We start from the raw sequence: 21,069 nt of genomic DNA, 5'->3' as shown, positions 1-21,069 counted from the left end.
AACTATGTTCTCCCAGTATTTCACAGGCTTGTCTAAATGATGTGCAAATGTTGATAATCCCTTTCACTCCTTTGTCAGAAATCTTGCGAAGGGCACCTGGCCATGTCCAGTTTATGTTGAAATTATGTTCTTTCCACTTCCAAATTATGGCCCCAACAGTGCTCACTGACACATTTAGAAATCCTTCTAAATAATTCTGAGCTTGACGAACCCCATCGTGTCCTTACCTGCTGTCCATGACACCTTGCAGACATTTAGCAATATCTCTTACTATAAGGTTAATTTCGATAAATCAGTCATCCTAAATATGGGCATACAGGGCCACGCACTTAGCCATCTTAAGCAAAATTTACCTTATACATGGACCCCCCAAGCTTTGCAATACTTAGGTATAACCTTGACATTTCCAACCTCAGGGCTACAGACACTTAACCTGCGATCACTGACAACTTCCATTTCCAATGATACTAATAAGTTAAAAAAGACCGAACTATCATGGGCAGGAAGAATAGCTGCATTTAAAATGACCTGCCTCCCCAAGATTGTATATATTTTTCGCGCCCTTCCGATTTATATTCCTAAACACTATATCAACTCGCTCAATAAACTCCTGCGCAACTTCGTTTGGCAGGGGAAACGTGCAAGGTGTGCATATCTACATATGATACGACACAAATCAGTTGGTGGATTGGGACTACCAAGCCTTGAGGATTATTATCATGCATCTCGCTTGGCTCCTTTACAGTATTGGTTTACCCATAGAATCCACAAAATTTCTCTTCCGTGGCTTCCGATTGAAGCTGCACTATCTAATACACAGGAATTATATACATTACTTTTGGCAGATATGTGGAAACCTATACCAATTCAGACCCTTCCGTTAACAATAAGAGCTTCTCTTCAGTCCTGGCGTCATCTAATTGCTCAATCACAGTTACAATCACAGCCAAACAATATATTAGTTCCCATACCCCTATCGACAATGTGTATCTTGCTCCCTAACGTCCACATTAATAAATTGGTGGTAGCAGGTATTGATACAGTGACACAATTATACCAAAATAATACTATTAAGTCTTTTGCAGCCCTTCAACGAGAATTTTCACTTACCCCCCAAGCGGTTTTTGCCTACATTAGTATAGTGAGTTTTATATCTAAACACCCACTCCCTAAACTTGAAATTCCTCAATTACTTTGGAAATATCTCACAGACCCAAACTCTAAGTTTAAAGGGATATCGGTGTTTTATAATCAACTACAGCAGAAACTCACCTTTTTTAAATCATCGTACATGAAGAAATGGGAAAGAGACCTCGGCATGTCCTTCTCCAATGAGCAATGGAGATGGGCGATACGAGCGTCTTACAAAGCAACACAATGTGTAACACATTGGGAACAATTCCAAAAAATAGTCACTAGATGGTATCTATCCCCCTACCGCCTGTCCTTAATATACCCTAATTATGATCCATCATGTTGGCGTGAGTGTGACCAAGCTGGAACAATTTTTCATATATTCTGGTCCTGTAAAGGTCTTGTTAGTTTTTGGAGGAAAATTTTTGAAGTACTTTCTGAAGTTTCGGGTTTACTGATCAAACCTGAACCCGCAATAGCGCTACTATTTTTGGGTATTGAAAATATACCATTTGATATCAGAACAGTATTTATACATATACTGATAGCAGCTAAAACGGTAATTGCTAGATGTTGGAAACAACCCATAGCCCCTTCCCATATAGAGGTAATAGGTTTAGTTAACCAGAACTATTCTTTGGAAAAGGCATATGCATACTCAGTGTGTCGCAACAAAGAATTTTACACAGCTTGGCTTCTCTGGCAACAAAGCCCCTATTTTCACAGTGTCTAACGGAAGACTTGAGGCGGGTGGATGGTGAGACTCAGAGCATGATGGTGCTTCCTCCGGTATTTGTCTTGGCATTCTCTGTTTTTGTTTTCCTTTCCCCTTCGGGTATCTCTTATGTATCTCCTATATATTTCCTGGGTAGTTTCCTGGGTTTTGAATGTATACAGTATTAGACTTCCTCGTCTCCTGTTCTTGCTACATATAATGTCATAATGTATTGTGATTAACATACTACATCAATAGTTTCTTCTGTTTTTTCTTTCTTTTTCTTTCCCTTTCCCCTTTTTTCTTTTCTCTTCTTTCTATTATTATTATCTTGCATCAATCTATTGTGTTTCATGTGTGATTGTTTTTCTTCTTGTGAAAACCAAATAAAAATTAATTGAAGTAGAAATCCTTCTGTAACCAATGCCATCGGTATGTTTTGCAACAAGGCTGCGAAGGTCTTGAGAGAACTCTTTTACCCATCGTGAGATGTTTTTTGTGTGACTTCTTGGTAATGAGAAACCTTTTTATAGGCCATCAGTTGAGACTGAACCAGCTGATATTATTTTGCACTGACAAGGGTCAGGATTGCTTTCTAATTACTGATAGATTTCAGCTGGTGTCTTGGCTTTCCATGCCTTTTGCACCTTCCTTTCTTCATGTTTTCAATACTTTTTCCCTGTGTCATTACATTTTTTACACATAACATAATTTATGTTCTTATTTGTTTTGGTTTCTTTGTATGTATGGATTGCATGGGTTGTTACTGACATGTTAACCGGTTGCCGACCGCCGCAAGTACATATAATGCGGCGGTCAGCCCCGGCCAGGCAAAGTGACGTATGATTCGATTGATATTATTCAAACATGAATGGTTCTGTGCTTAGGGTGTGTGTATGTGTATACAATATATATATATATATATATATATATATATATATATATATATATATATATATATATATATACTGTATATGTGTGTGTATATATATACACAAATACGCATATACACTATATTACTGAATAATATAGTAAAGGAAATTTTAGGTTAGCTAAAATGCTTTATCACGGTCCATAGTTGCTTGATTCAAAAAGAAGGTTGTGATTTTATTAAAATAAATATGGACTTAATATTAAATATTCCACTTGACTTTTTTCAATAAACCATAATATTTTTCTATAAAAAAAAACTCAACACAATCTGATTTGCAGATTATGCTGCTGCTCGCTGAAGCTATTCTTGCAAAAATATAAATAAGGGCAGCAAAGACCATGTGCAAGATCAGTGGTAAGAGAAAATGAGAAGGGTTTAGATGTAAACAGCTGGGACATGATTGTGTTTTGGATTAGGAACCTCCATTACTGTACAGCAGATGTTAGTGATTTTACAGCAATGAGTCGAGTTGGTTTGTGGGCTCTGGGATTAGATAGGCACAGCAACAGAATTATAAGCAGTTTGTTGCCTTTAAAGCTTTATGCACAGAGTTTCTTCTTACTCATTCTGTGATACACATAGAAAATATTGGATGTGCCATCAAATATTGGAATATCATGAATCTTCCTTTAGAAGTTGCTTCATCTGCAAGGTTCCTACAGAAAACAACATCAGTAAGTTTTTGTTTCACCACATTTATACTTATAGGATGTATCCTGTAGTAATGGAGGGGTTTTTCAAACTGTGAGGTAAATGTAGTCTTTTGCCAGTATATTTCCCCTATACAAAATGCACATAAATTATTTTAGGTTTTCTATTACCCCTTTTAAACACTTTGTGGTTATTTTACTTTGTTGTTTAAAATGTTTATTTGCTATATATTTTTATATCCAGGAGCATCCTATTGATTACCTTTGAAATAAATGGGCAGCATAGTGGCAAGTGGTTAGCACTTCCACCTAGCAGCATTAGGGTCATAGGTTTGAATCTCAACCATGATACTACCTGCCTGGAGTTTGCATGTTCTCCCTGTGCATGCGTGGGTTTTCTCCAGGTACTCCAATTTCCTCCAAAGACATGCTGATAGGTTAATTGGATCCTGTCTAAATTGGCCTTAGTATGTGAATTAATGGGAGCTAGGGATTTAAGATTGTAAGCTCTTTGAGGGCAAGGGCTGATGTGACTGTACAATATACTGTGTGTGTACAGCGCTGCGTAAATTGATGGCGCTATATAAGTACCTGTAAAAAAAATAAAAATGAATTATGAAAAAATGTGTATACTGTATTTATACAAATATCTATATATTTTTATATTTTAGATGATAAAGAGTTTAGTATGTTGCTAGGATTCTTAGGTAAAATTGATAACATTTTCACATAATGGTTGCAAATTATATTATTTTTGTTGAGGATTGTAATATGGGTCTGCATGTTTCCTTAACAACCTAAATAACAGTTTGAATATTCTGCATGCAACTGAAGCCTTTCACTCATAAACACTTGTACCTGAGCCATATTTATGTCACATTTCCTTTGTAGTCCTTAAACTAAAATATTTTATTCCTAAAGCATTATATGGAGGAAAATAAAAGTATATGTGGTGCTTTGGTAGCACAGTTAGGCAAAGAAACTGAGTGAACTAAGATGCATCAGATCCTACTACCAGTATAAATGGACTTCATGTAGAGGCATGAAAAAAACTAATGGAATGGATAAATGTACATAAAAGTGTACATGTAAGTTGGACACATAATTCCAAGCATAAAAAAACAATATTAGTTTATCTGTATTATCTGTACATGTTTTACCAGCTCAACAGAAGAGATGCACTCACAAAGTTATAAATATAGGTTGTAAAACATGTTCTGATGTCAGAACATAGCCATGACCAGAAACCAGTAGTGCTGCCCTCGGTATGGAACAAAATGCTTTTTTAGTGGGTCCGAGCAGCGTGAAGGCTAATAAAGGGAAGGGGCTTTCTTAAAACATGCTCCTTCAGGTTTTGAGCAGGTAAAGCCTTCATTATTCCTTATTATTATTAGCTCCTCATGTTGTTCGTACCCAGGAAAACCATGTTCCATCCTATTCCTAGATTAGTGCTGCTGCCCATGGCCATGTTGTGAACCAACAGATTCTGTGTGAACCTGCCGGTTCATCCCTGTTTGTTTTCTTTATAGTGTTTGTGAGTGTAATTTTTCTCCTTTTATATGTGATAAAACTTAATCAACTCTTATAATGCTGGCTTATGCTGCTCTATTTTCTTATCATTCTAAAGCAATATAACTGTCTTTAGAAACTTGAGGTCAAGGTTTACTGACCTCTGTAAGACAGTCTTACTGTTCAAACTTTTTTTTTTTTTTAATGTGTGTGATAGGGGACAGGGACTGGGGCGATTTGAACTCACCAATGTACTATTAATGCTTATAAAATCTTCTGGAAGCCCTGTGGAGCCCCATAGGCATGCTATATGCAGAGAACATAATACATGTAAGCAGTGGCTTTCCAACCAATAGTTTGGAATGATCTTGACAGTTGGATAAGTAATGTCATACAAAGGAGGGCTTTAAAATGGACTGTGTTTTGAAACTAAACTTGGTTGTGAATACTTTTGGACATAAAAAGGAATCTGGTGGAAAGCTGCCAAATGGTCTTCTTCTGTGGCAGCCCATTTACCGTTTGAATACCAAGAGGTCCTGGAGATAGTCTATGGTGGCTAGTCAAATAATACTTACAAAGATTTGTAGCTGTCACACTATCTTGGTGCCTAGCCACCATTAAAGGCTGCCTCATGTTTTTTTTATATAAATGTGTTGTAATACCACTGTATTGTTTGAAGACAATATTGTAATAAGCTGAAATACAGAATTTCTGTGTGTGGTGTTAAAACAGAATGCGAAGGAAGACAGAGAGCTGGTAGCCTTATAAATGTTTAGCCATTCTTTCTTCTTTTATATATAACAAAACCATGCCGTTATTAGCAAATTCTTAATTTCCATATACACATCATCAAGTCTCCTCCTTTTCAAACTCTCATTAATTTTTTGCACTGGAACTGACATTTAAAAGAAGTGAACATCAACAGAGCTGTGCCTCTCTCTGAATAAAGGTTTCTTTTGGAATTCTCTGTGCACACCTGCCTCTTCACTATACGTTATAAATTGCTGTTGATTCACTTCCCAGGTTTTATCCATGGACCAAAAAACATATGTGACACTACTTTATTTCTTATTTCACATTTATAGGCTGTGGATTGGGAACTAAACTACAATGACTCCTTTGTGAGTTAAGGCAAAATTGATATTTTATGTTATACTGTACTGAAAATGATTCTCCCATTAAGTAAAAACATTTGCAAAAATGTATAGGTACAGTTGTGCGCATAATTTTAAATACCCTGGCAGAATTTATGATTTCTTGGCCATTTTTCAGAGAATATGAATGATAACACAAAAACTTTTCTTTCACTCATGATTGTTTGGCTGAAGCAATTTATTATCAATCAACTGTGTTTGCTCTTTTTAAATCATGACAACAGAAATTACCCAAATGACCCTGATTAAAAGTTTACATACCCTAGTTCTTAATACTGTGTATTGCCCCCTTTAACATCAATGACAGCTTGAAGTCTTTTGTGGTATTTGTGGATGAGGCTCTTTATCTTCTCAGATGGTAAAGCTGCCCATTGTTCCTGGAAAAAAGCCTCCAGTTCCTGTAAATTCTTGGGCTGTCTTGCATGAACTGCACGCTTGAGATCTCCCCACAGTGGCTCAATACTATTGAGGTCAGGAGACTTAGATGACCACTCCAGAACCTTCACTTTATTCTGCTGTAGCCAATGACAGGTCGACTTGGCCTTGTGTTTAGGATCATTGTCATGTTGAAATGTCCAAGTACATCCCATGTGCAGCTCCTGGGCTGATGAATGCAAATTTTCCTCCAGTATTTTTTCATAACATACTGCATTCATCTTGCCATCAATTCTGACCAAATTTCCTGTGTCTTTGTAGCTCACACTGTTGGAGATACAACAGCTTTAAAGCTTAGCCTATTACAGATTAACTGCAGTTCACAAATAGGACACTAGATGTCGCTAATGCTCAGTGATATGCTATGCATTTCTTGTTCAAGTATTTTATTGAAGAAGAATAACAAAGAACAATAACAACGTGTGACATACATTGCAGAAGATTGTCGTAATCATGACAGGCAATCAACAGGATCAGCCATAACTGTAACTTGAACACGAGAGATTATGCGAATGGGATAACAAGTCGGACAAATGGTAGGTGGAGGTAAGTGGCGCGACCAGACCGTAGGCACCCCGTAATGGGAGCACACTGTGCCTAGACGGGAAGGTGCAGCCAGGTAGTTAGGGAGTCAGGGTTATCCAATGCCCAATACCTTAACAACCTATAGAGAGAAGCAGAGGGGTGAAGGAGATATGCTATGCATTTCTATGATGTGTTGTAATATCCTGTACACTGTACTGAACTTGTTGGTTATCTCTTCCTGTCTGTTCTTCTTATCACAATGAGGTGACATCTTTGCTTTCTGTGTTATGTTCCAATAAAGAAGCCAGTTCCTGTTACTGCACAATGTCTGATCTGAATGGACTCCGCTGCACCCAGTGATCACACTCTGCAACAGGTTATGGGCCCAGGATCCGGATAAAGATCGACATAAGGAAGCTTTCCAGTGACATCCCCAATAGACAAGTAAGACTGTTTATATATAAAGGAGGGAAAAATGGCCGGAAACTCAGAACTTAAACTCTCAGTGGCCAAGCTGAACAATGACAATTATCAGCTATGGAAGTTTAAAGTGGAAATGCTATTATCTAGAGATGACTTGTGGGAGGTTACCACCACAGAGAGGCCACAGGACAATAATCAGGACTGGGACAAGAAAAACAGACAGGCACGGGCCACCATAAGCTTACTAGTGGAGGATGATCAGCTCATACATATACAACATGAGGACACAGCAAAAGGCATGTGGGACGTTTTGAAAAGACTGCATGAAAGGTCCAGTTTAAATAGCAAGCTGTTTCTACTGCGGAAACTTTACAGAATGAGACTTAGCAGAGAACAGGACATGCAGGCGCATATAAATGCAATGCTGGAAGTGATTGCACAACTCAAATCAATCGGGGAGAATATAACAGACAGCCACGCTGCAGCCATGTTGTTATGCAGTTTGCCCGATACATATACTGCACTGATCAATGCACTGGAGACACGGCCTGAGACAGATCTGACGCTAACGTTTGTAAAAACCAGGCTCATAGATGAGTATCAGAGAAGAAAGGAATTAGTGCATGACTCCACAGAAACCGACACCAGAACCGCTCTTAAAGCTACAGACGCAAGGTTACACAGGAAAGAGACCAGAGTGTGTTTCAGATGTCACAAACAGGGACACATAAAGAAAGACTGTACTATATGGAAAGCAGAGCAAAGAACACAGCGTCCCTCTTATGCTAAACAAAAGGTCAAAGCCACAATCAATGATCCATGGGAAGGAAACTGGAATGCCACATTTAAAGCGACAGGCAACCATAAATGTCAAGGCTGGTTCATCGATTCGGGGGCAACCAGTCACATGAAGAGTGATAGAAGTTTTTTCACAGAACTTGATCTGAACAACAAAGAACCTATTTATCTTGCAGATGGAAGCAAAATACATGCAGAAGGATATGGGCATGGAATCCTTGTATGCCCTGATGATGCGGGACACAACCTAGCCATACCAGTGAAAGATGTACTTTATGTTCCTAATCTAGGAGGAGGACTCTTATCTGTGAAGCGTCTGACAGCCAGAGGACTCACTGTAACATTCCAAGGTGACAAGTGTTCAATCCTAAACGGCAACCAGACAGTAGCAAGTGCCAAGCTGGATGATCATCTATATCACCTTGACACAGTGAAGGAAAAGGTAAGACTATGTACACACAAGCACAATGACTGTATACATATAGGGCACAGACATCTAGGTCACAGACACCCAGAATGCATACAGGAACTACAGAGGAGGAATCTGACAAGGGATCTAACAATACCCCCTCGTCCAGTTACTGTTAAATGTGAATGTTGCATTAAATCCAAAGCTACAAGAGCAACACTTCCCAAAGTTAGTCAGAAGAGAGCTTCAAGACCACTTGACTTAGTTCACAGTGACGTGTGTGGTCCCCTAAACCCACCCACACCTGGAGACAAAAGGTACATAGTGACTTTCATAGATGACTATTCAAGATACACAGTCACCTACCTAATGCAACACAAGAGTGAAGTTTTTGACAAATTACAAGACTATATAATAAAGACCAGTAACAAGTTTCAGAGGAAGCCTGTCATACTTCGGAGCGACAATGGAGTTGAATTCACAGGATGTAAGATACAAGAGTACTTAAAACAAAATGGAATAGAACATCAAAAGAAAGTTCCATATACACCAGAACAAAATGGAGTAGCTGAAAGAAAGAACAGAACTCTGACTGAAATGATCAAATGTATGCTGACAGAGTCTGGACTACCACAAAATACTGGGGTGAAGCAGCTATGACAGCTACATATTTGCAGAACAGACTTCTTTCCAGAACAATCGAGAAAACTCCATATGAACTATGGCACAATGAGAAGCCAAATGTAAAACACCTAAGAGTTTTTGGATGCAAAGCATTTATCTACATACCTGAAGAAAAACGCACCAAACTCCAAAACAGAGCATTTGAAGGTATCTTTGTTGGATACAGTGACAATGTCAAAGGTTACAGAATCCTAAATCCCAAAACAGACAAGGTTACCATCATTAGCAACAGCATAACTTTTGTTGAAGATTTAAGAGACAATGTAAAGACAACAGTAGAAGCAAAAATAGAAGGGAAAACTGACATTGACCAGCCCATCTCTGTAACTTCCAAACAAATAGTTGAAGTGAGTGCAGACTCTACCAGTACTGAAGAGCAGACACACGAAGGTTTAGACACAAAAATGAGACGTTCAACAAGAGAAAACAAAGGTAAACCACCTGTACGTCTCTCATACAAAGCAAGTACTGCCAGTATCAACGAACCTGCAACCTGGGAAGAAATATCTCAGCTTTCAGAACAAGAAGCAAGTAAATGGATAAAGGCTGCTGATGAAGAGATAAAATCCATGCATGACACTAACACATGGACACTTCCAGAACTACCACCTGGAAGGAAAGCCATAGGCTGTAAATGGACTTTTAAAGTGAAATACAATGCAGATGGCACAATTGAGCGAAACAAAAGCAAGGCTAGTAGCCAAGGGGTATTCTCAAAAATACGGAGAGGACTATGACGAGACATTTGCACCAGTAGTCAAGCACACTACAATACGGACTTTACTGACAGTAGCCGTCACAAGGAAAATGCAAGTGAAACATTTTGATGTGAGAACCGCGTTTCTACATGGCGAGCTAACAGAAGAAATTTACATGGAACAGCCGCCAGGGTTCAAAGATGAACAAAGGCCAGACCTAGTTTGCAAACTTCGCAGGAGTATATATGGTCTAAAGCAAGCAGCCAGAGCATGGAATATAAAAATAAATGAAGTGCTTACACATCAAAACTTTCTGAGGAGTAAAGCAGACCCCTGCTTATACACAAAGAAATTGGCAAACAGATTGGTCTATATGCTAATTTATGTGGATGATATCCTGATTTGCTTTGAGCAAGAAGGGGATGAAGCAGAAATACTAGAGAAATTAAATCAGAATTTCAAACACCAAAGATCTTGGCAACATAAAGAATTACCTCGGCATCCAGATCGAGAGAGAGGAAGATGGCTGCTTTCTTCTGAACCAAAGACACAAAATACAAGAAATAATTGAAACATTTGGAATGGAAGACGCCAAACCAGTAAAGTCTCCTATGGAAACCAACTACCTAAAAGAGATGAATTGCCAAGACAACCTATTACCTACTAATACTCAATACAGGAAGGCAATAGGGAAAATTGCTGTATCTTACCACTGGTACAAGGCCGGACATTGCAGCAACTGTTGGAATCCTATGCAGAAAGGTTTCAATGCAAAGTCAAAAGGACTGGAATGCTGTAAAGCGAATCATTCGCTATGTAAAAGGGACTTCGCACTACAAGTTAAAGTTACCAGCAAGCGATGAAAGCACCTTAACAGGATATGTGGATGCTGACTGGGCAGGAGACACCAGCGACAGGAAATCTACCAGTGGATACTTATTTTTTCTGTCAGGAGGTGCCATCAGTTGGACTAGTAAAAAGCAACTCTCTGTTTTACTGTCGTCTACTGAAGCAGAATACGTTGCTGCAGCGCAAGAAAGCCAAGAAGTTATATGGCTGAGACAGCTATTAACAGATTTGGGTCAACCAAGGTTGGGACCAACAGAAATCTATGAGGACAATCAAGGATGTCTTGCACTTGTGCACATGGAAGGAAGCCAAGCACATTGATGTGAAGTTCCACTTTCTTAGGGATCTTCAAGAGCAAGGTCTTCTTGAGTTACTTTATTGCCCAACCGAGGATATGGCAGCAGATATCCTTACAAAGCCTCTGACCGCTGAAAGACACTCAAGGCTTACGAAGAAGATGGGTTTAATAGACTAAGCCTTAGCTGTTGAGAAGGGGTGTTGGAGATACAACAACTTTAAAGCTTAGCCTATTACAGATTAACTGCAGTTCACAAATAGGACACTAGATGTCGCTAATGCTCAGTGATATGCTATGCATTTCTATGATGTGTTGTAATATCCTGTACACTGTACTGAACTTGTTGGTTATCTCTTCCTGTCCATTGTTCTTATTACAATGAAGTGACATCTTTGCATTCTGTGGTTATGTTCCAATAAAGAAGCCAGTTCCTGTTTACTCCACAATGTCTGATCTGAATGGACTCCGCTGCACCCAGTGATCGCACTCTGCAACACACACAATCCTCAAAACATTAGCGATCTACCTCTGTGTTTCACAGTAGGAATGGTGTACCTTTCCAGTAGAAACGATGTACCTTGACTCTTCTCCAAATGTAGCATTTATGGTTGTGGCCAAAAAGCTTAATTTTGGTCTCATCACTCCAAATGACTTTGTGCCAGAAGGTTTGAGGCTTTTCTCTGTGCTGTTTGGCATATTGTGGCACTTTGAAGTAATGGCTTTCTTCTGGCGACTCGACTATGCAGCTCATCTTTCTTTAAGTGCCTCCTTATTGTGCATCTTGAAACAGCCACGTCACAAGTTTTCAGAGAGTCCTGTATTTCACCTGAAGTTATTTGTGAGTTTTTCTTTGCATCCTGAACAAGTTTCCTGGCAGTTGTAGCTGAAATTTTAGTTGGTCTACTTGACCATGGTTTGGTTTCAACAAAACCCCTCATTTCCCAATCCTTGATTAGAGTTTGAACACTGCTGATTGGCATTCTCAATTCCTTGGATATCTTTTTATATCCCTTTCCTGTTTTATACAGTTAAACTACCTTTTTCTGTGACAATTCTTTTGCTTTCCCCATGATTTAGAATCCAGAAACGTCAGTGCAGCACTGGATGAAAGATGCAAGGGTCTGTCAGGAGTCAAGAAACTCATTGACCTTTAATATACACACACACTAATTACAAGCAAACTGATCACAGGTGAGGATGGTTACCTTTAATAGCCATTCAAATTCCTTTGTGTCAACTTGTGTGCATGTTATCAGGCCAAAATCACCAGGGTATGTAAACTTTTGATCAGGGTCATATGGGTAGTTTCTGTTGCCATTATGATTTAAAAAGAGTAAACACAGTTGATTAATAAAAAAAAAAATGGCTTCAGCCAAACACTAACCGTGAGTGAAAGAAATGTTTTTGTGTTATCATTCATATTCTCGGAAAAATGGCCAAGAAATCATAAATTTGGCCAGAGTATGTAAATGTATGAGTACAACTGTAAGTCCATTTATGCATACCTTTCTAATGATAGGATTTCAGGAGTTATATACACTCTATTAATGTAGATTATAACTGTAACATTGTTGTGTAATATATTAGGCATAGTGGGTGCAATAAGCAGAGTCCGACTGAGGGGAACCATGCCACCATTCCAGCCACACGCTCAACATCCAAGATGGCGACGGCTTCGGCAGCTGACAATGCAATCTTTTCTCTAGAACTCCTGGACACCCAGGACAGCTCCTCTGACAGTGTGCTGCCCTTGCAGCAGATAATAAACCTGATGAGACCTGCAGAGATGCTGCTTTACATATGAAATTTAAACTCTTGGTACTAAGAGAACGATTACCTTCCCCCTAGACTGTAATGATTAATCGTATTGCTTACCTCAATCTGAATATATAGAGATATTTAGATGCTTTACCTTTTACAAAATATTGGTTACTTTTTAATTTGAAATGTTATGTAAAATCATAAGCCTATTTTATTTTTCTGATATTTGTTTAATATCAACAAAAATCGATTGAACTGAGAACTGTCAGTGGCTACTGAACAGCTTACATACACTGTCCACAGAGATTAGAGAGCTGAGTACACACATTAATGATCTTCAGTGAAAAATGGACAATGCCATTACTGTTATTGATTCCACTAAATGTGACCTAAATATACCTAAAGCAGACCTCACTAAGGCTCTTAAGGCAGAAGACTGCAACAGGCAGGGCAATTTAAGGATTCACAGCATATCGAGCCATGTAGGGGATCTCAACATGCACCTTCACTACTCTCATTCAGTAACTGCTCCTTAATATTCCAATCGACAAGCTGGAGTTTAAATATATAAAGCCCTTGGTCCTAAAAAATCAGATGCTATTCAGGTCCATATAGATAAGATGACCACCTTGCTTTCACTTTGAGACATATTAATCCCAAAATGAAGAATTCCATCTACTATTCTGCTTCCCCATGACTGATTTTCATGTTTGTATCACTTTTCTTTTTAAACCCCAATTCCCTCCCTCTCTCATTTAAAAAAAAAAAATCACTTTGGCCCAATGGTCATACCATTCACCCTCTATTTATTCATTGCACTTTCCTCACTCCTAGGTTATTGTCTTTTGGTGACATATGCAGGGCCGTCTTTTATATTGATTGGACCCTGGGCAAACATTTTCTTGGGCTCCCCCATGCAATTTCACTCTCCACCTGCTCTGAGACATACAATAAATAGCAGCTAGACTCAAAATCAGTTTACTTCATCAGATCAGGCAGCAATTGCGATTGGTTTCCAGAGGTTACAGTGTACAAAAAAAAAACAGTGTATCATTACTGCTCACTGACTGCTAGAGGTTAAAGCACACATTATGGCTCACTGTTTATTTGCTAGTGGTTACAGCACATGACTACTGCTTGTTGATTGGTTTCTAGAGATTACCGTACAATAATACTGCTCACTGATTGGTTGCTAGAGGTTACTGAACATCCTTACCACTCACTAATTGGTTACTAGAGGTTACTGCACATTATTACTGCTCACTGATTGGTTCCTAGAGGTTAGTGCACATCATTACTGCCCACTGATTGGTTGCTTGCCTGCACACCATGGACTGGGGAGGTGGGGACCCATCAATAGATAGAAAACTCCTAGGGATACTAGGACTCCTGGGATCAGTGGCATTGCTGGGGAAGGGGGGTGATCAGTGGCAATGCTGATGGGTAGATGGTGTTACGGCACCCCGGACACAAAAGGGTTAAAACCGTTTAGGAAATCTTCCCCTTCCAGAGCTACAGGCACAGCTACTTGCAGGACACCAAACTCCCGAACTGGAAACCAAGGAATGATGCGAACAGTGTAGCTGGAACCTTATGAATGCTGCATACAGCTGAATAGGAAAAACCATATGAAGGGTTTACACTCCTAGCAGTCAAACTGGAACAGCATACAATAAATCCCCCCAATAACGAGACAAAGCTCCGAGTTGAGGGTAAAACAGGAACAACATTTATTGGAAGAACACAGCACACTTTTATACAGAATTTGGAACATCCTTCCCCCAACAACCGCTTTCCCATTGGTCAATTGCAAAGTACCTGCAGTTCCCCATAAGGTCCTCTCCAGCCATGCAAATGAGGGCTTGAAAATGAGTCAGCAGTGATTGGTCAGATAGCTTGACCAGAAGGACTGCCATGTGCAAGGAGACAGAAGCTCCATGGGCAATCAATGTACACAATAGCCAGACACAGAACAATGGTTCCCTAACGAGCCCTCAATACACATTACTCTGAGTGTCAATACATCTCTTAGCAGACAGCAGGCAAGTTCATTAGCACACCCGACAATAGGTGAATGGAGAGCCACCTCAGACAGTCCGTCTCCTCATTGAACTTCCTGGAATGACCATATTAGGAGTGGTACTTCCTGTCCAGAGACCTCATACTATACAGGGAATAACATCGTCATTTTACAAGGGAGACATTATTCCTGAATGTGACTGTCCCATTTGTAGTAGTCCAATCAAGCAATGGTTACAACCCACACAAAGTCCTCCCCTCTGCCTAAAACTAGTTTTCACAGAGACCTCTATCCTGGAGACAATGGAAAATATAATTAGGTTTAGCTTCCAGGATAGAGGCAAGACTCCATTAGCCACATGGTTAAAGAAACACAAAAAAGACATAACTCCCAGTCTACTGAACAGAACCCCCACATTCAACCCATCCCCAGATAGCCTGGATCTGAGCGCTCAACATATCCAAACAGCGCTCAGATGCCACAAACACAGTCAAATCGCCATGGGGTTTACGTTTAGCATGGGCTGATGAGAGAGGGTCCATAGTCACCTTGCAGGAGGTGAGCAACCAGGCTTCTCCAATGCCCAGTGGCGAGATTGGTCTTGTCACAGATGGGATCAGTGGCAGTAGTGGAGGATGGGATTAGTTTGGAGGCAGTACACTGTGGCAAATTCTGAATCATGTAGAGTAAAGCAGGAAATCTTTGGAAAGTATATAGTGGGGGATTCTACACTGACCACCAATGTGAGGGGAGATTCTACACTGACCACCAATGTGAGGGGAGATTCTAAGCTGACCACCAATGTGAGGGGCAATTTGCACTGACCACCAGTGTGAGGGGAAATTTGCACTGACCACAATGCAACGGGGGATTTTATGCCCCCCTCCCCCACCAATATGAAGAGGGAATTCTACACTGACACCAATTGGAGCATTTTTACCACCAGTGTAATAGGAGCATTTTTATCAACCACCAGTGTAAGGGGGAATATACAATGACCTCCATGTAAGGGGGGGATTTACACTGACAAGCATTGTTGAGGAGATTTGTACTGACCACCAATGTAAGGTGACACTTCTACACCGACCACCAATGTTAGGGGGGTTTACACTGACAACCAATGTAAGGGCAATTCTGCACTTACCACCACTGTAAAGGGAAATGTACACTGATCACCAATGTAATGAAGAAGTTGCACTGACAACCAAAGTAAGTGGGACATTTACCCTGGCCACTAGTGTGAATGAAAGGATTTTTTTACCAAGCCCCAATGTAATGAGAAGATTTACACTGACCACCAATGTAACTGAGACATTTAGCCTGCATTCACATTTCTTGTGTCAGGAAAACATTCAAAATTGCTTATCTGACACCACAGAAACGTGCTGCCCTTCGCCTGGTACACAGCAGTGGCATTATTTGTTAATGACACCTGCAGGCATCTGCTGAAATTCAGGGTGCTGTGCCACCATGGTGTTTTGAAAAAAGGTTACCCCTCCAATTTTTTTTACCTTTGCAGAGCAGGCTGATGGTAGGTTTAATGACCTCAGTTGTAGACAGAACTTTCAAGAATGCCCCTTTACCTCCCCAGTGGGCAGCATTCCGCAGAAGTGAAGGTGGATATGACCTCAGGGGGTCCTGATATACATATGAATGCTGCCTCTATTTACATATAAATTCAGCTGGTCCGCGGCTATTTACATATTAATGCCACACGATTTACATATCATTGCAGGTTATTTACATGTAAACACAGGGTCTGCAGGTGAGTCATCTGTATATGGCAATAGGGCAGAGCTGGGCAGCTATGGGACTAAAACTTTAAGGTAATTTAAACAGGGATAGTTGGCAAGTATGAGGCAGCTGCTTTGGGCCCCACAACAATGATGGGGCCCAGGGCAGCTGCCCCTTTTGCCCTGCCTTAAAGACGGCCCTGGACATATGAACTACTACTTTGTTTTCAGTGAGGGTTTGCTTTCCTCTCCTCTTTCCTTATGGGAAGGCTACCATATGGAAGTCTATTATACAATTAGCCTTAAGAAACAAAGGGAAGTTAAAATCATGGAGCTCTCATCCTGCCGCATCTAGAATCTAATTGGAAGAATCTCTCATTCATTCTCTAATTGGAAGAATCTTTTTCATCTCTCCTCAAGCAAGTGACCACTAGAAGAGTAAAACTTAAGGTTCTATTTTTATTAAGCTTTCTCTTCCAGGTGGGACTATCACAGAGAACCCTGCCACCATTGTGGCTAGCTTTAGTTCCATTCTATCCGACTTATATAAATTACTTCTATCCTTTCACCCCTCTCTGGCAGACTAACTTCTGGCAGATGTTTCTCTCCCTACTCTCTCACAGGAAATGAGAGATAAAATGGATGCTAATCACAGTTCCTGAAATACTTTAAGCCATTAAATCTCCTAAAGCCCCTGGCTCGGGCAGATTTTTGGCACTCTATTACAAAACTTACATAGTTACATAGTTTGTGAGGTTGAAAAAAGACATCAGTCCATCCAGTTCAACCTATGATGTGTGTGTGTGTTTGCTGCTAACCGTACATTGTATACCCCTTTATGTTGTGGTCTTTAAGGTGCTCATCTAATAGTCTTTTGAAACTATCAATGCTCCCCGCTGACACAACTGCCTGTGGAAGAGAATTCCACATCCTTACTGCTCTGACAGTGAAGAACCCCTTATGTAGTTTAAGGTTAAACCGTTTTTCCTCTAGTTTTAGTGAGTGGCCACATGTCTTATTGTATTCCCTTTCTCTGAAAAGTTTGTTCCTTATGCTAGGGTCGCTCAATCGTCTCTTCTCCAGGGAGAATACGTTCAGTGCTTGTAGTCTTTCCTCATAGTCGATTCCCCTAATTATTTTTGTTGCTCTTCTCTGGACTCTCTCCAGTTCCAGCACGTCCTTCCTGAGGACCGGTGCACAGAACTGGACAACATACTCCAGATGTGACCGGACCAGAGTTTAGTATAGTGGTAGAATAATTTCTTTATTTCTGGAGTGAATCCCCTTTTTTATACACGCCAGTATTCTGTTGGCTTTGCTTGCAGTGGCTTGGCATTGCATGCCACTGCCAAGCCTGTTGTCCACCAGTACCCCCAGGTCCTTTTCCATCTTGGATTTACCCAGAGGTCCCCCCCCCCAGTGAGTAGCTTGCTTTTGTATTTCTGGCACCCAAGTGCATTACTTTACATTTATCAACATTAAACCTCATCTGCCATGTAGTTGCCCACCCCATTATTTTTTTCAGGTCCGCTTGTAAGGTTTCCACATCCTGTATAGAAGATATTGGCATGCTTACTTTAGTATCATCCACAAATACTGAGATTGTACTAGTTATCCCCTCCTCTAGATCATTTATGAATAAATTAAACAGGATTGGTCCCAGGACAGAACCTTGGGGTACCCCACTTTCCACACCCGCCCAATCCGAATACTCCCCATTAATCACCACCCTCTGGACTCTCCCCTGGAGCCAGTTCTCTATCCAGGTACTCACCCTATGGTCCATACCTACATTCCTTAGTTTGTATAGTAAGTGTTTGTGGGGAACGGTGTCAAAGGCCTTTGCAAAGTCCAGGTACACCACATCCACAGGCTTACCTTTATCTAGGTGGCTGCTCACTTCATCGTAGAAGGTTAACAGATTGGTTTGGCAAGAATGATTTTTCATGAATCCATGCTGATTACTACTAATAATACCGTTTTCATTACTAAAGTCTTGTATATAGTCTCTTAACATCCCCTCCAAAATCTTGCAGACTACTGATGTTAGGCTGACCGGCCTATAGTTACCCGGGATATATCTCGGCCCTCTTTTAAATATTGGTACCACGTTGGCTTTTTTCCAATCAGCTGGCACCATACCCGTCAGTAGACTATCCTTAAAGATCAAGAATAATGGTCTGGCAATCACCTGGCTGAGCTCTTTAAGAACCCTCGGGTGCAAGCCACCCGGTCCCGGTGATTTATTTATGTTAAGTTTCTCTAGTTTAGTTCTAAGTCTATCTTCTGTTAGCCATGGCGGTACTTCCTGAGGTGTATTATTTAGTTTAGCATTACAATCTGGGTTAGTGTAGCCCCCCGATTCTTTTGTGCAGACTGAAGAGAAGAAATTATTTAACACTTCCGCCTTTTCCCTGTCCTCTGTGGCCAAATTAACCTCGTCGTCTTTTAAGGGGCAAATGTGTTCCAGACCATTCTTTCTTACTGTTTATATACTTAAATAATTTTTTGGGGTTCTTTTTACACTCTTCCGCTATATATCTCTCATGTTCGATTTTAGCCGCCCTGATTTCGCCTTTACATTTCTTATTACACTCTTTGTAATGCTTGAATGCTGCCAATGACCCCTCAGCCTTGTATTTTTTTAAGGCCTTTTCTTTAGTATTAATATGCATTTTTATGTTGGAGTTTAGCCACCCAGGGTTTAGTTTTGCTCTTTTAAATTTATTTCCCTTTGGAATGCACTGGCCAATCCCTTTGTTTAGTATGCTCTTGAAGCACTCCCATTTTTGCTCCTTCTTTGTTCCCAGGGTTCTATCCCATATGATATTTTCTAGCAGAGAGCGCAGTTTTGGGAAATTGGCGTTTTTGAAATTTTGAACTTGTTTCCCAAGTTGCTCTGTATTTCTATGTCCGTAAGCAGGTCTGAATTGTTGGTAATCAGTAGGTCAAGTACCGCATTGTTTCTTGTCGGTGCGTTCACCATCTGACCCATGAAATTGTCCTGGAAAACATTTAGGAACTGCCGAGCCTTGGCTGAATGTGTGGTTCCTTCTGCCCAGTCTATATCTGGATAATTAAAGTCCCCCATTATAATGACATTTCCCATCCTTGCTGCCAACCCTATCTGTAAAAGGAGGTCCACCTCCCCCCTCCTCCTTCTGGTAGGGGGGCCTATAACATACACCCAATATTACCCTCCCTATAGTGCCTTCCCCTTTAAGTTCTATCCATAGGGATTCTGCCTCGTCCATAGCTCCATTAATAATATCATCCCTCATATTTACCTGTACACTGTTCTTAATATACAGACATACCCCTCCCCCTTTTTTACCTTCTCTATCTCTACGATAAAGGGAGTACCCCTGAATGGTAGCCATCCAGTAATGAGAGTTGTCGAACCAAGTCTCTGTTATCCCCACAAAATCTAAGTCCTCCTCAAACATCAGCAGCTCCAGCTCTCCCATCTTGTTAGCCAGGCTTCTGGCATTGGTATACAAACCTCATTGACCGGTTGCATATATCCTCATTTGATGTTGTTTTTAGGCTGCTCTTGTGATTTTTTCCCCATACCCACCTTGGCCTCAGGTACTCTAAACACCCTACCACTAATGTCCCCATTTGTGCCCTCTGAATCTTGCTCCCCGCTGGCTAATTCTAAAACTGCACCCTCCTCCCCATCACCTAGTTTAAAAGCCCCTCTAACTTTATGGCCATCCTCTCACCCAGTATGGCTGCACCCTCCCCATTTAGGTGCAATCCGTCCCTACCAAAGAGCCGGTGGCCGACTGAGAAGTCGGCCCAGTTCTCCAGGAATCCGAAACCCTCCTTACTACACCAGCTCCTCAGCCACTTGTTAACTTCCCTAATCTCCTGCTGCCTCTCTGGTGTGGCTCGAGGTACAGGTAGTATTTCTGAAAATACTACCTTGGAGGTCCTATTCCTCAACTTAGGGCCTAAGTCCCTGAAATCGTTAGGGACTCTTCATCTTCCTCTGCCTATGTCATTGGTACCCACGTGTACCATGACAGCTGGGTCTTCCCCAGCCCCACCCAGTAATCTGTCCACCCGATCCGCGATGTGCCGAACCCGAGCGCCCAGTAAACAACAGACTGTTCGGCGCCCACAGTCTTTGAGACAGATTGCACTGTCTGTCCTTCTAATGAGTGAGTCAACTTATGGAGATATCCTTGCCCCACATTTAACCAGTTTATGCAACCATTTAGGATCCCATCCAGAAGTTAATTCTATCTCACTCCAGGGCCCATATAGCATTGTTGCCAAAATCGGGCAGAGACCACCTGGACCCTAAAACTTTTGTTCCATATCCTTACTCAATA

The 21,069-nt window shown here is 40.7% G+C and overlaps 1 protein-coding gene and 1 long non-coding RNA gene across 2 annotated transcripts in view; one reads left to right on the top strand and one right to left on the bottom strand.

Annotated features, from left to right (window-relative positions):
* LOC309561779 overlaps positions 1–12,550 on the bottom strand; it is a 113,718-nt gene extending 101,168 nt beyond the window's left edge. Inside the window, exon 1 of the long non-coding RNA XR_014225594.1 lies at positions 12,381–12,550. This is a non-coding gene — a long non-coding RNA (uncharacterized lncRNA). The remainder of the gene's footprint in view (positions 1–12,380) is intronic.
* Positions 3,291–21,069, top strand: part of GSG1 (germ cell associated 1) — a gene marked incomplete at its 3' end in the record, with an annotated part of 91,523 nt that continues 73,744 nt past the window's right edge. The window contains exon 1 of the mRNA XM_082265797.1: positions 3,291–3,457. Coding sequence (XP_082121923.1) covers positions 3,401–3,457 — 57 coding nt within the window. The 5' untranslated portion in view covers positions 3,291–3,400. The remainder of the gene's footprint in view (positions 3,458–21,069) is intronic.

This window comes from Pelophylax lessonae (assembly GCF_965119305.1).
Source record: "Pelophylax lessonae genome assembly, chromosome: 8".
Taxonomy (NCBI): domain Eukaryota; kingdom Metazoa; phylum Chordata; class Amphibia; order Anura; family Ranidae; genus Pelophylax; species Pelophylax lessonae.
Note: the sequence above shows the minus strand (reverse complement) of the source record. Positions and strands in the feature narration are given on the sequence as shown.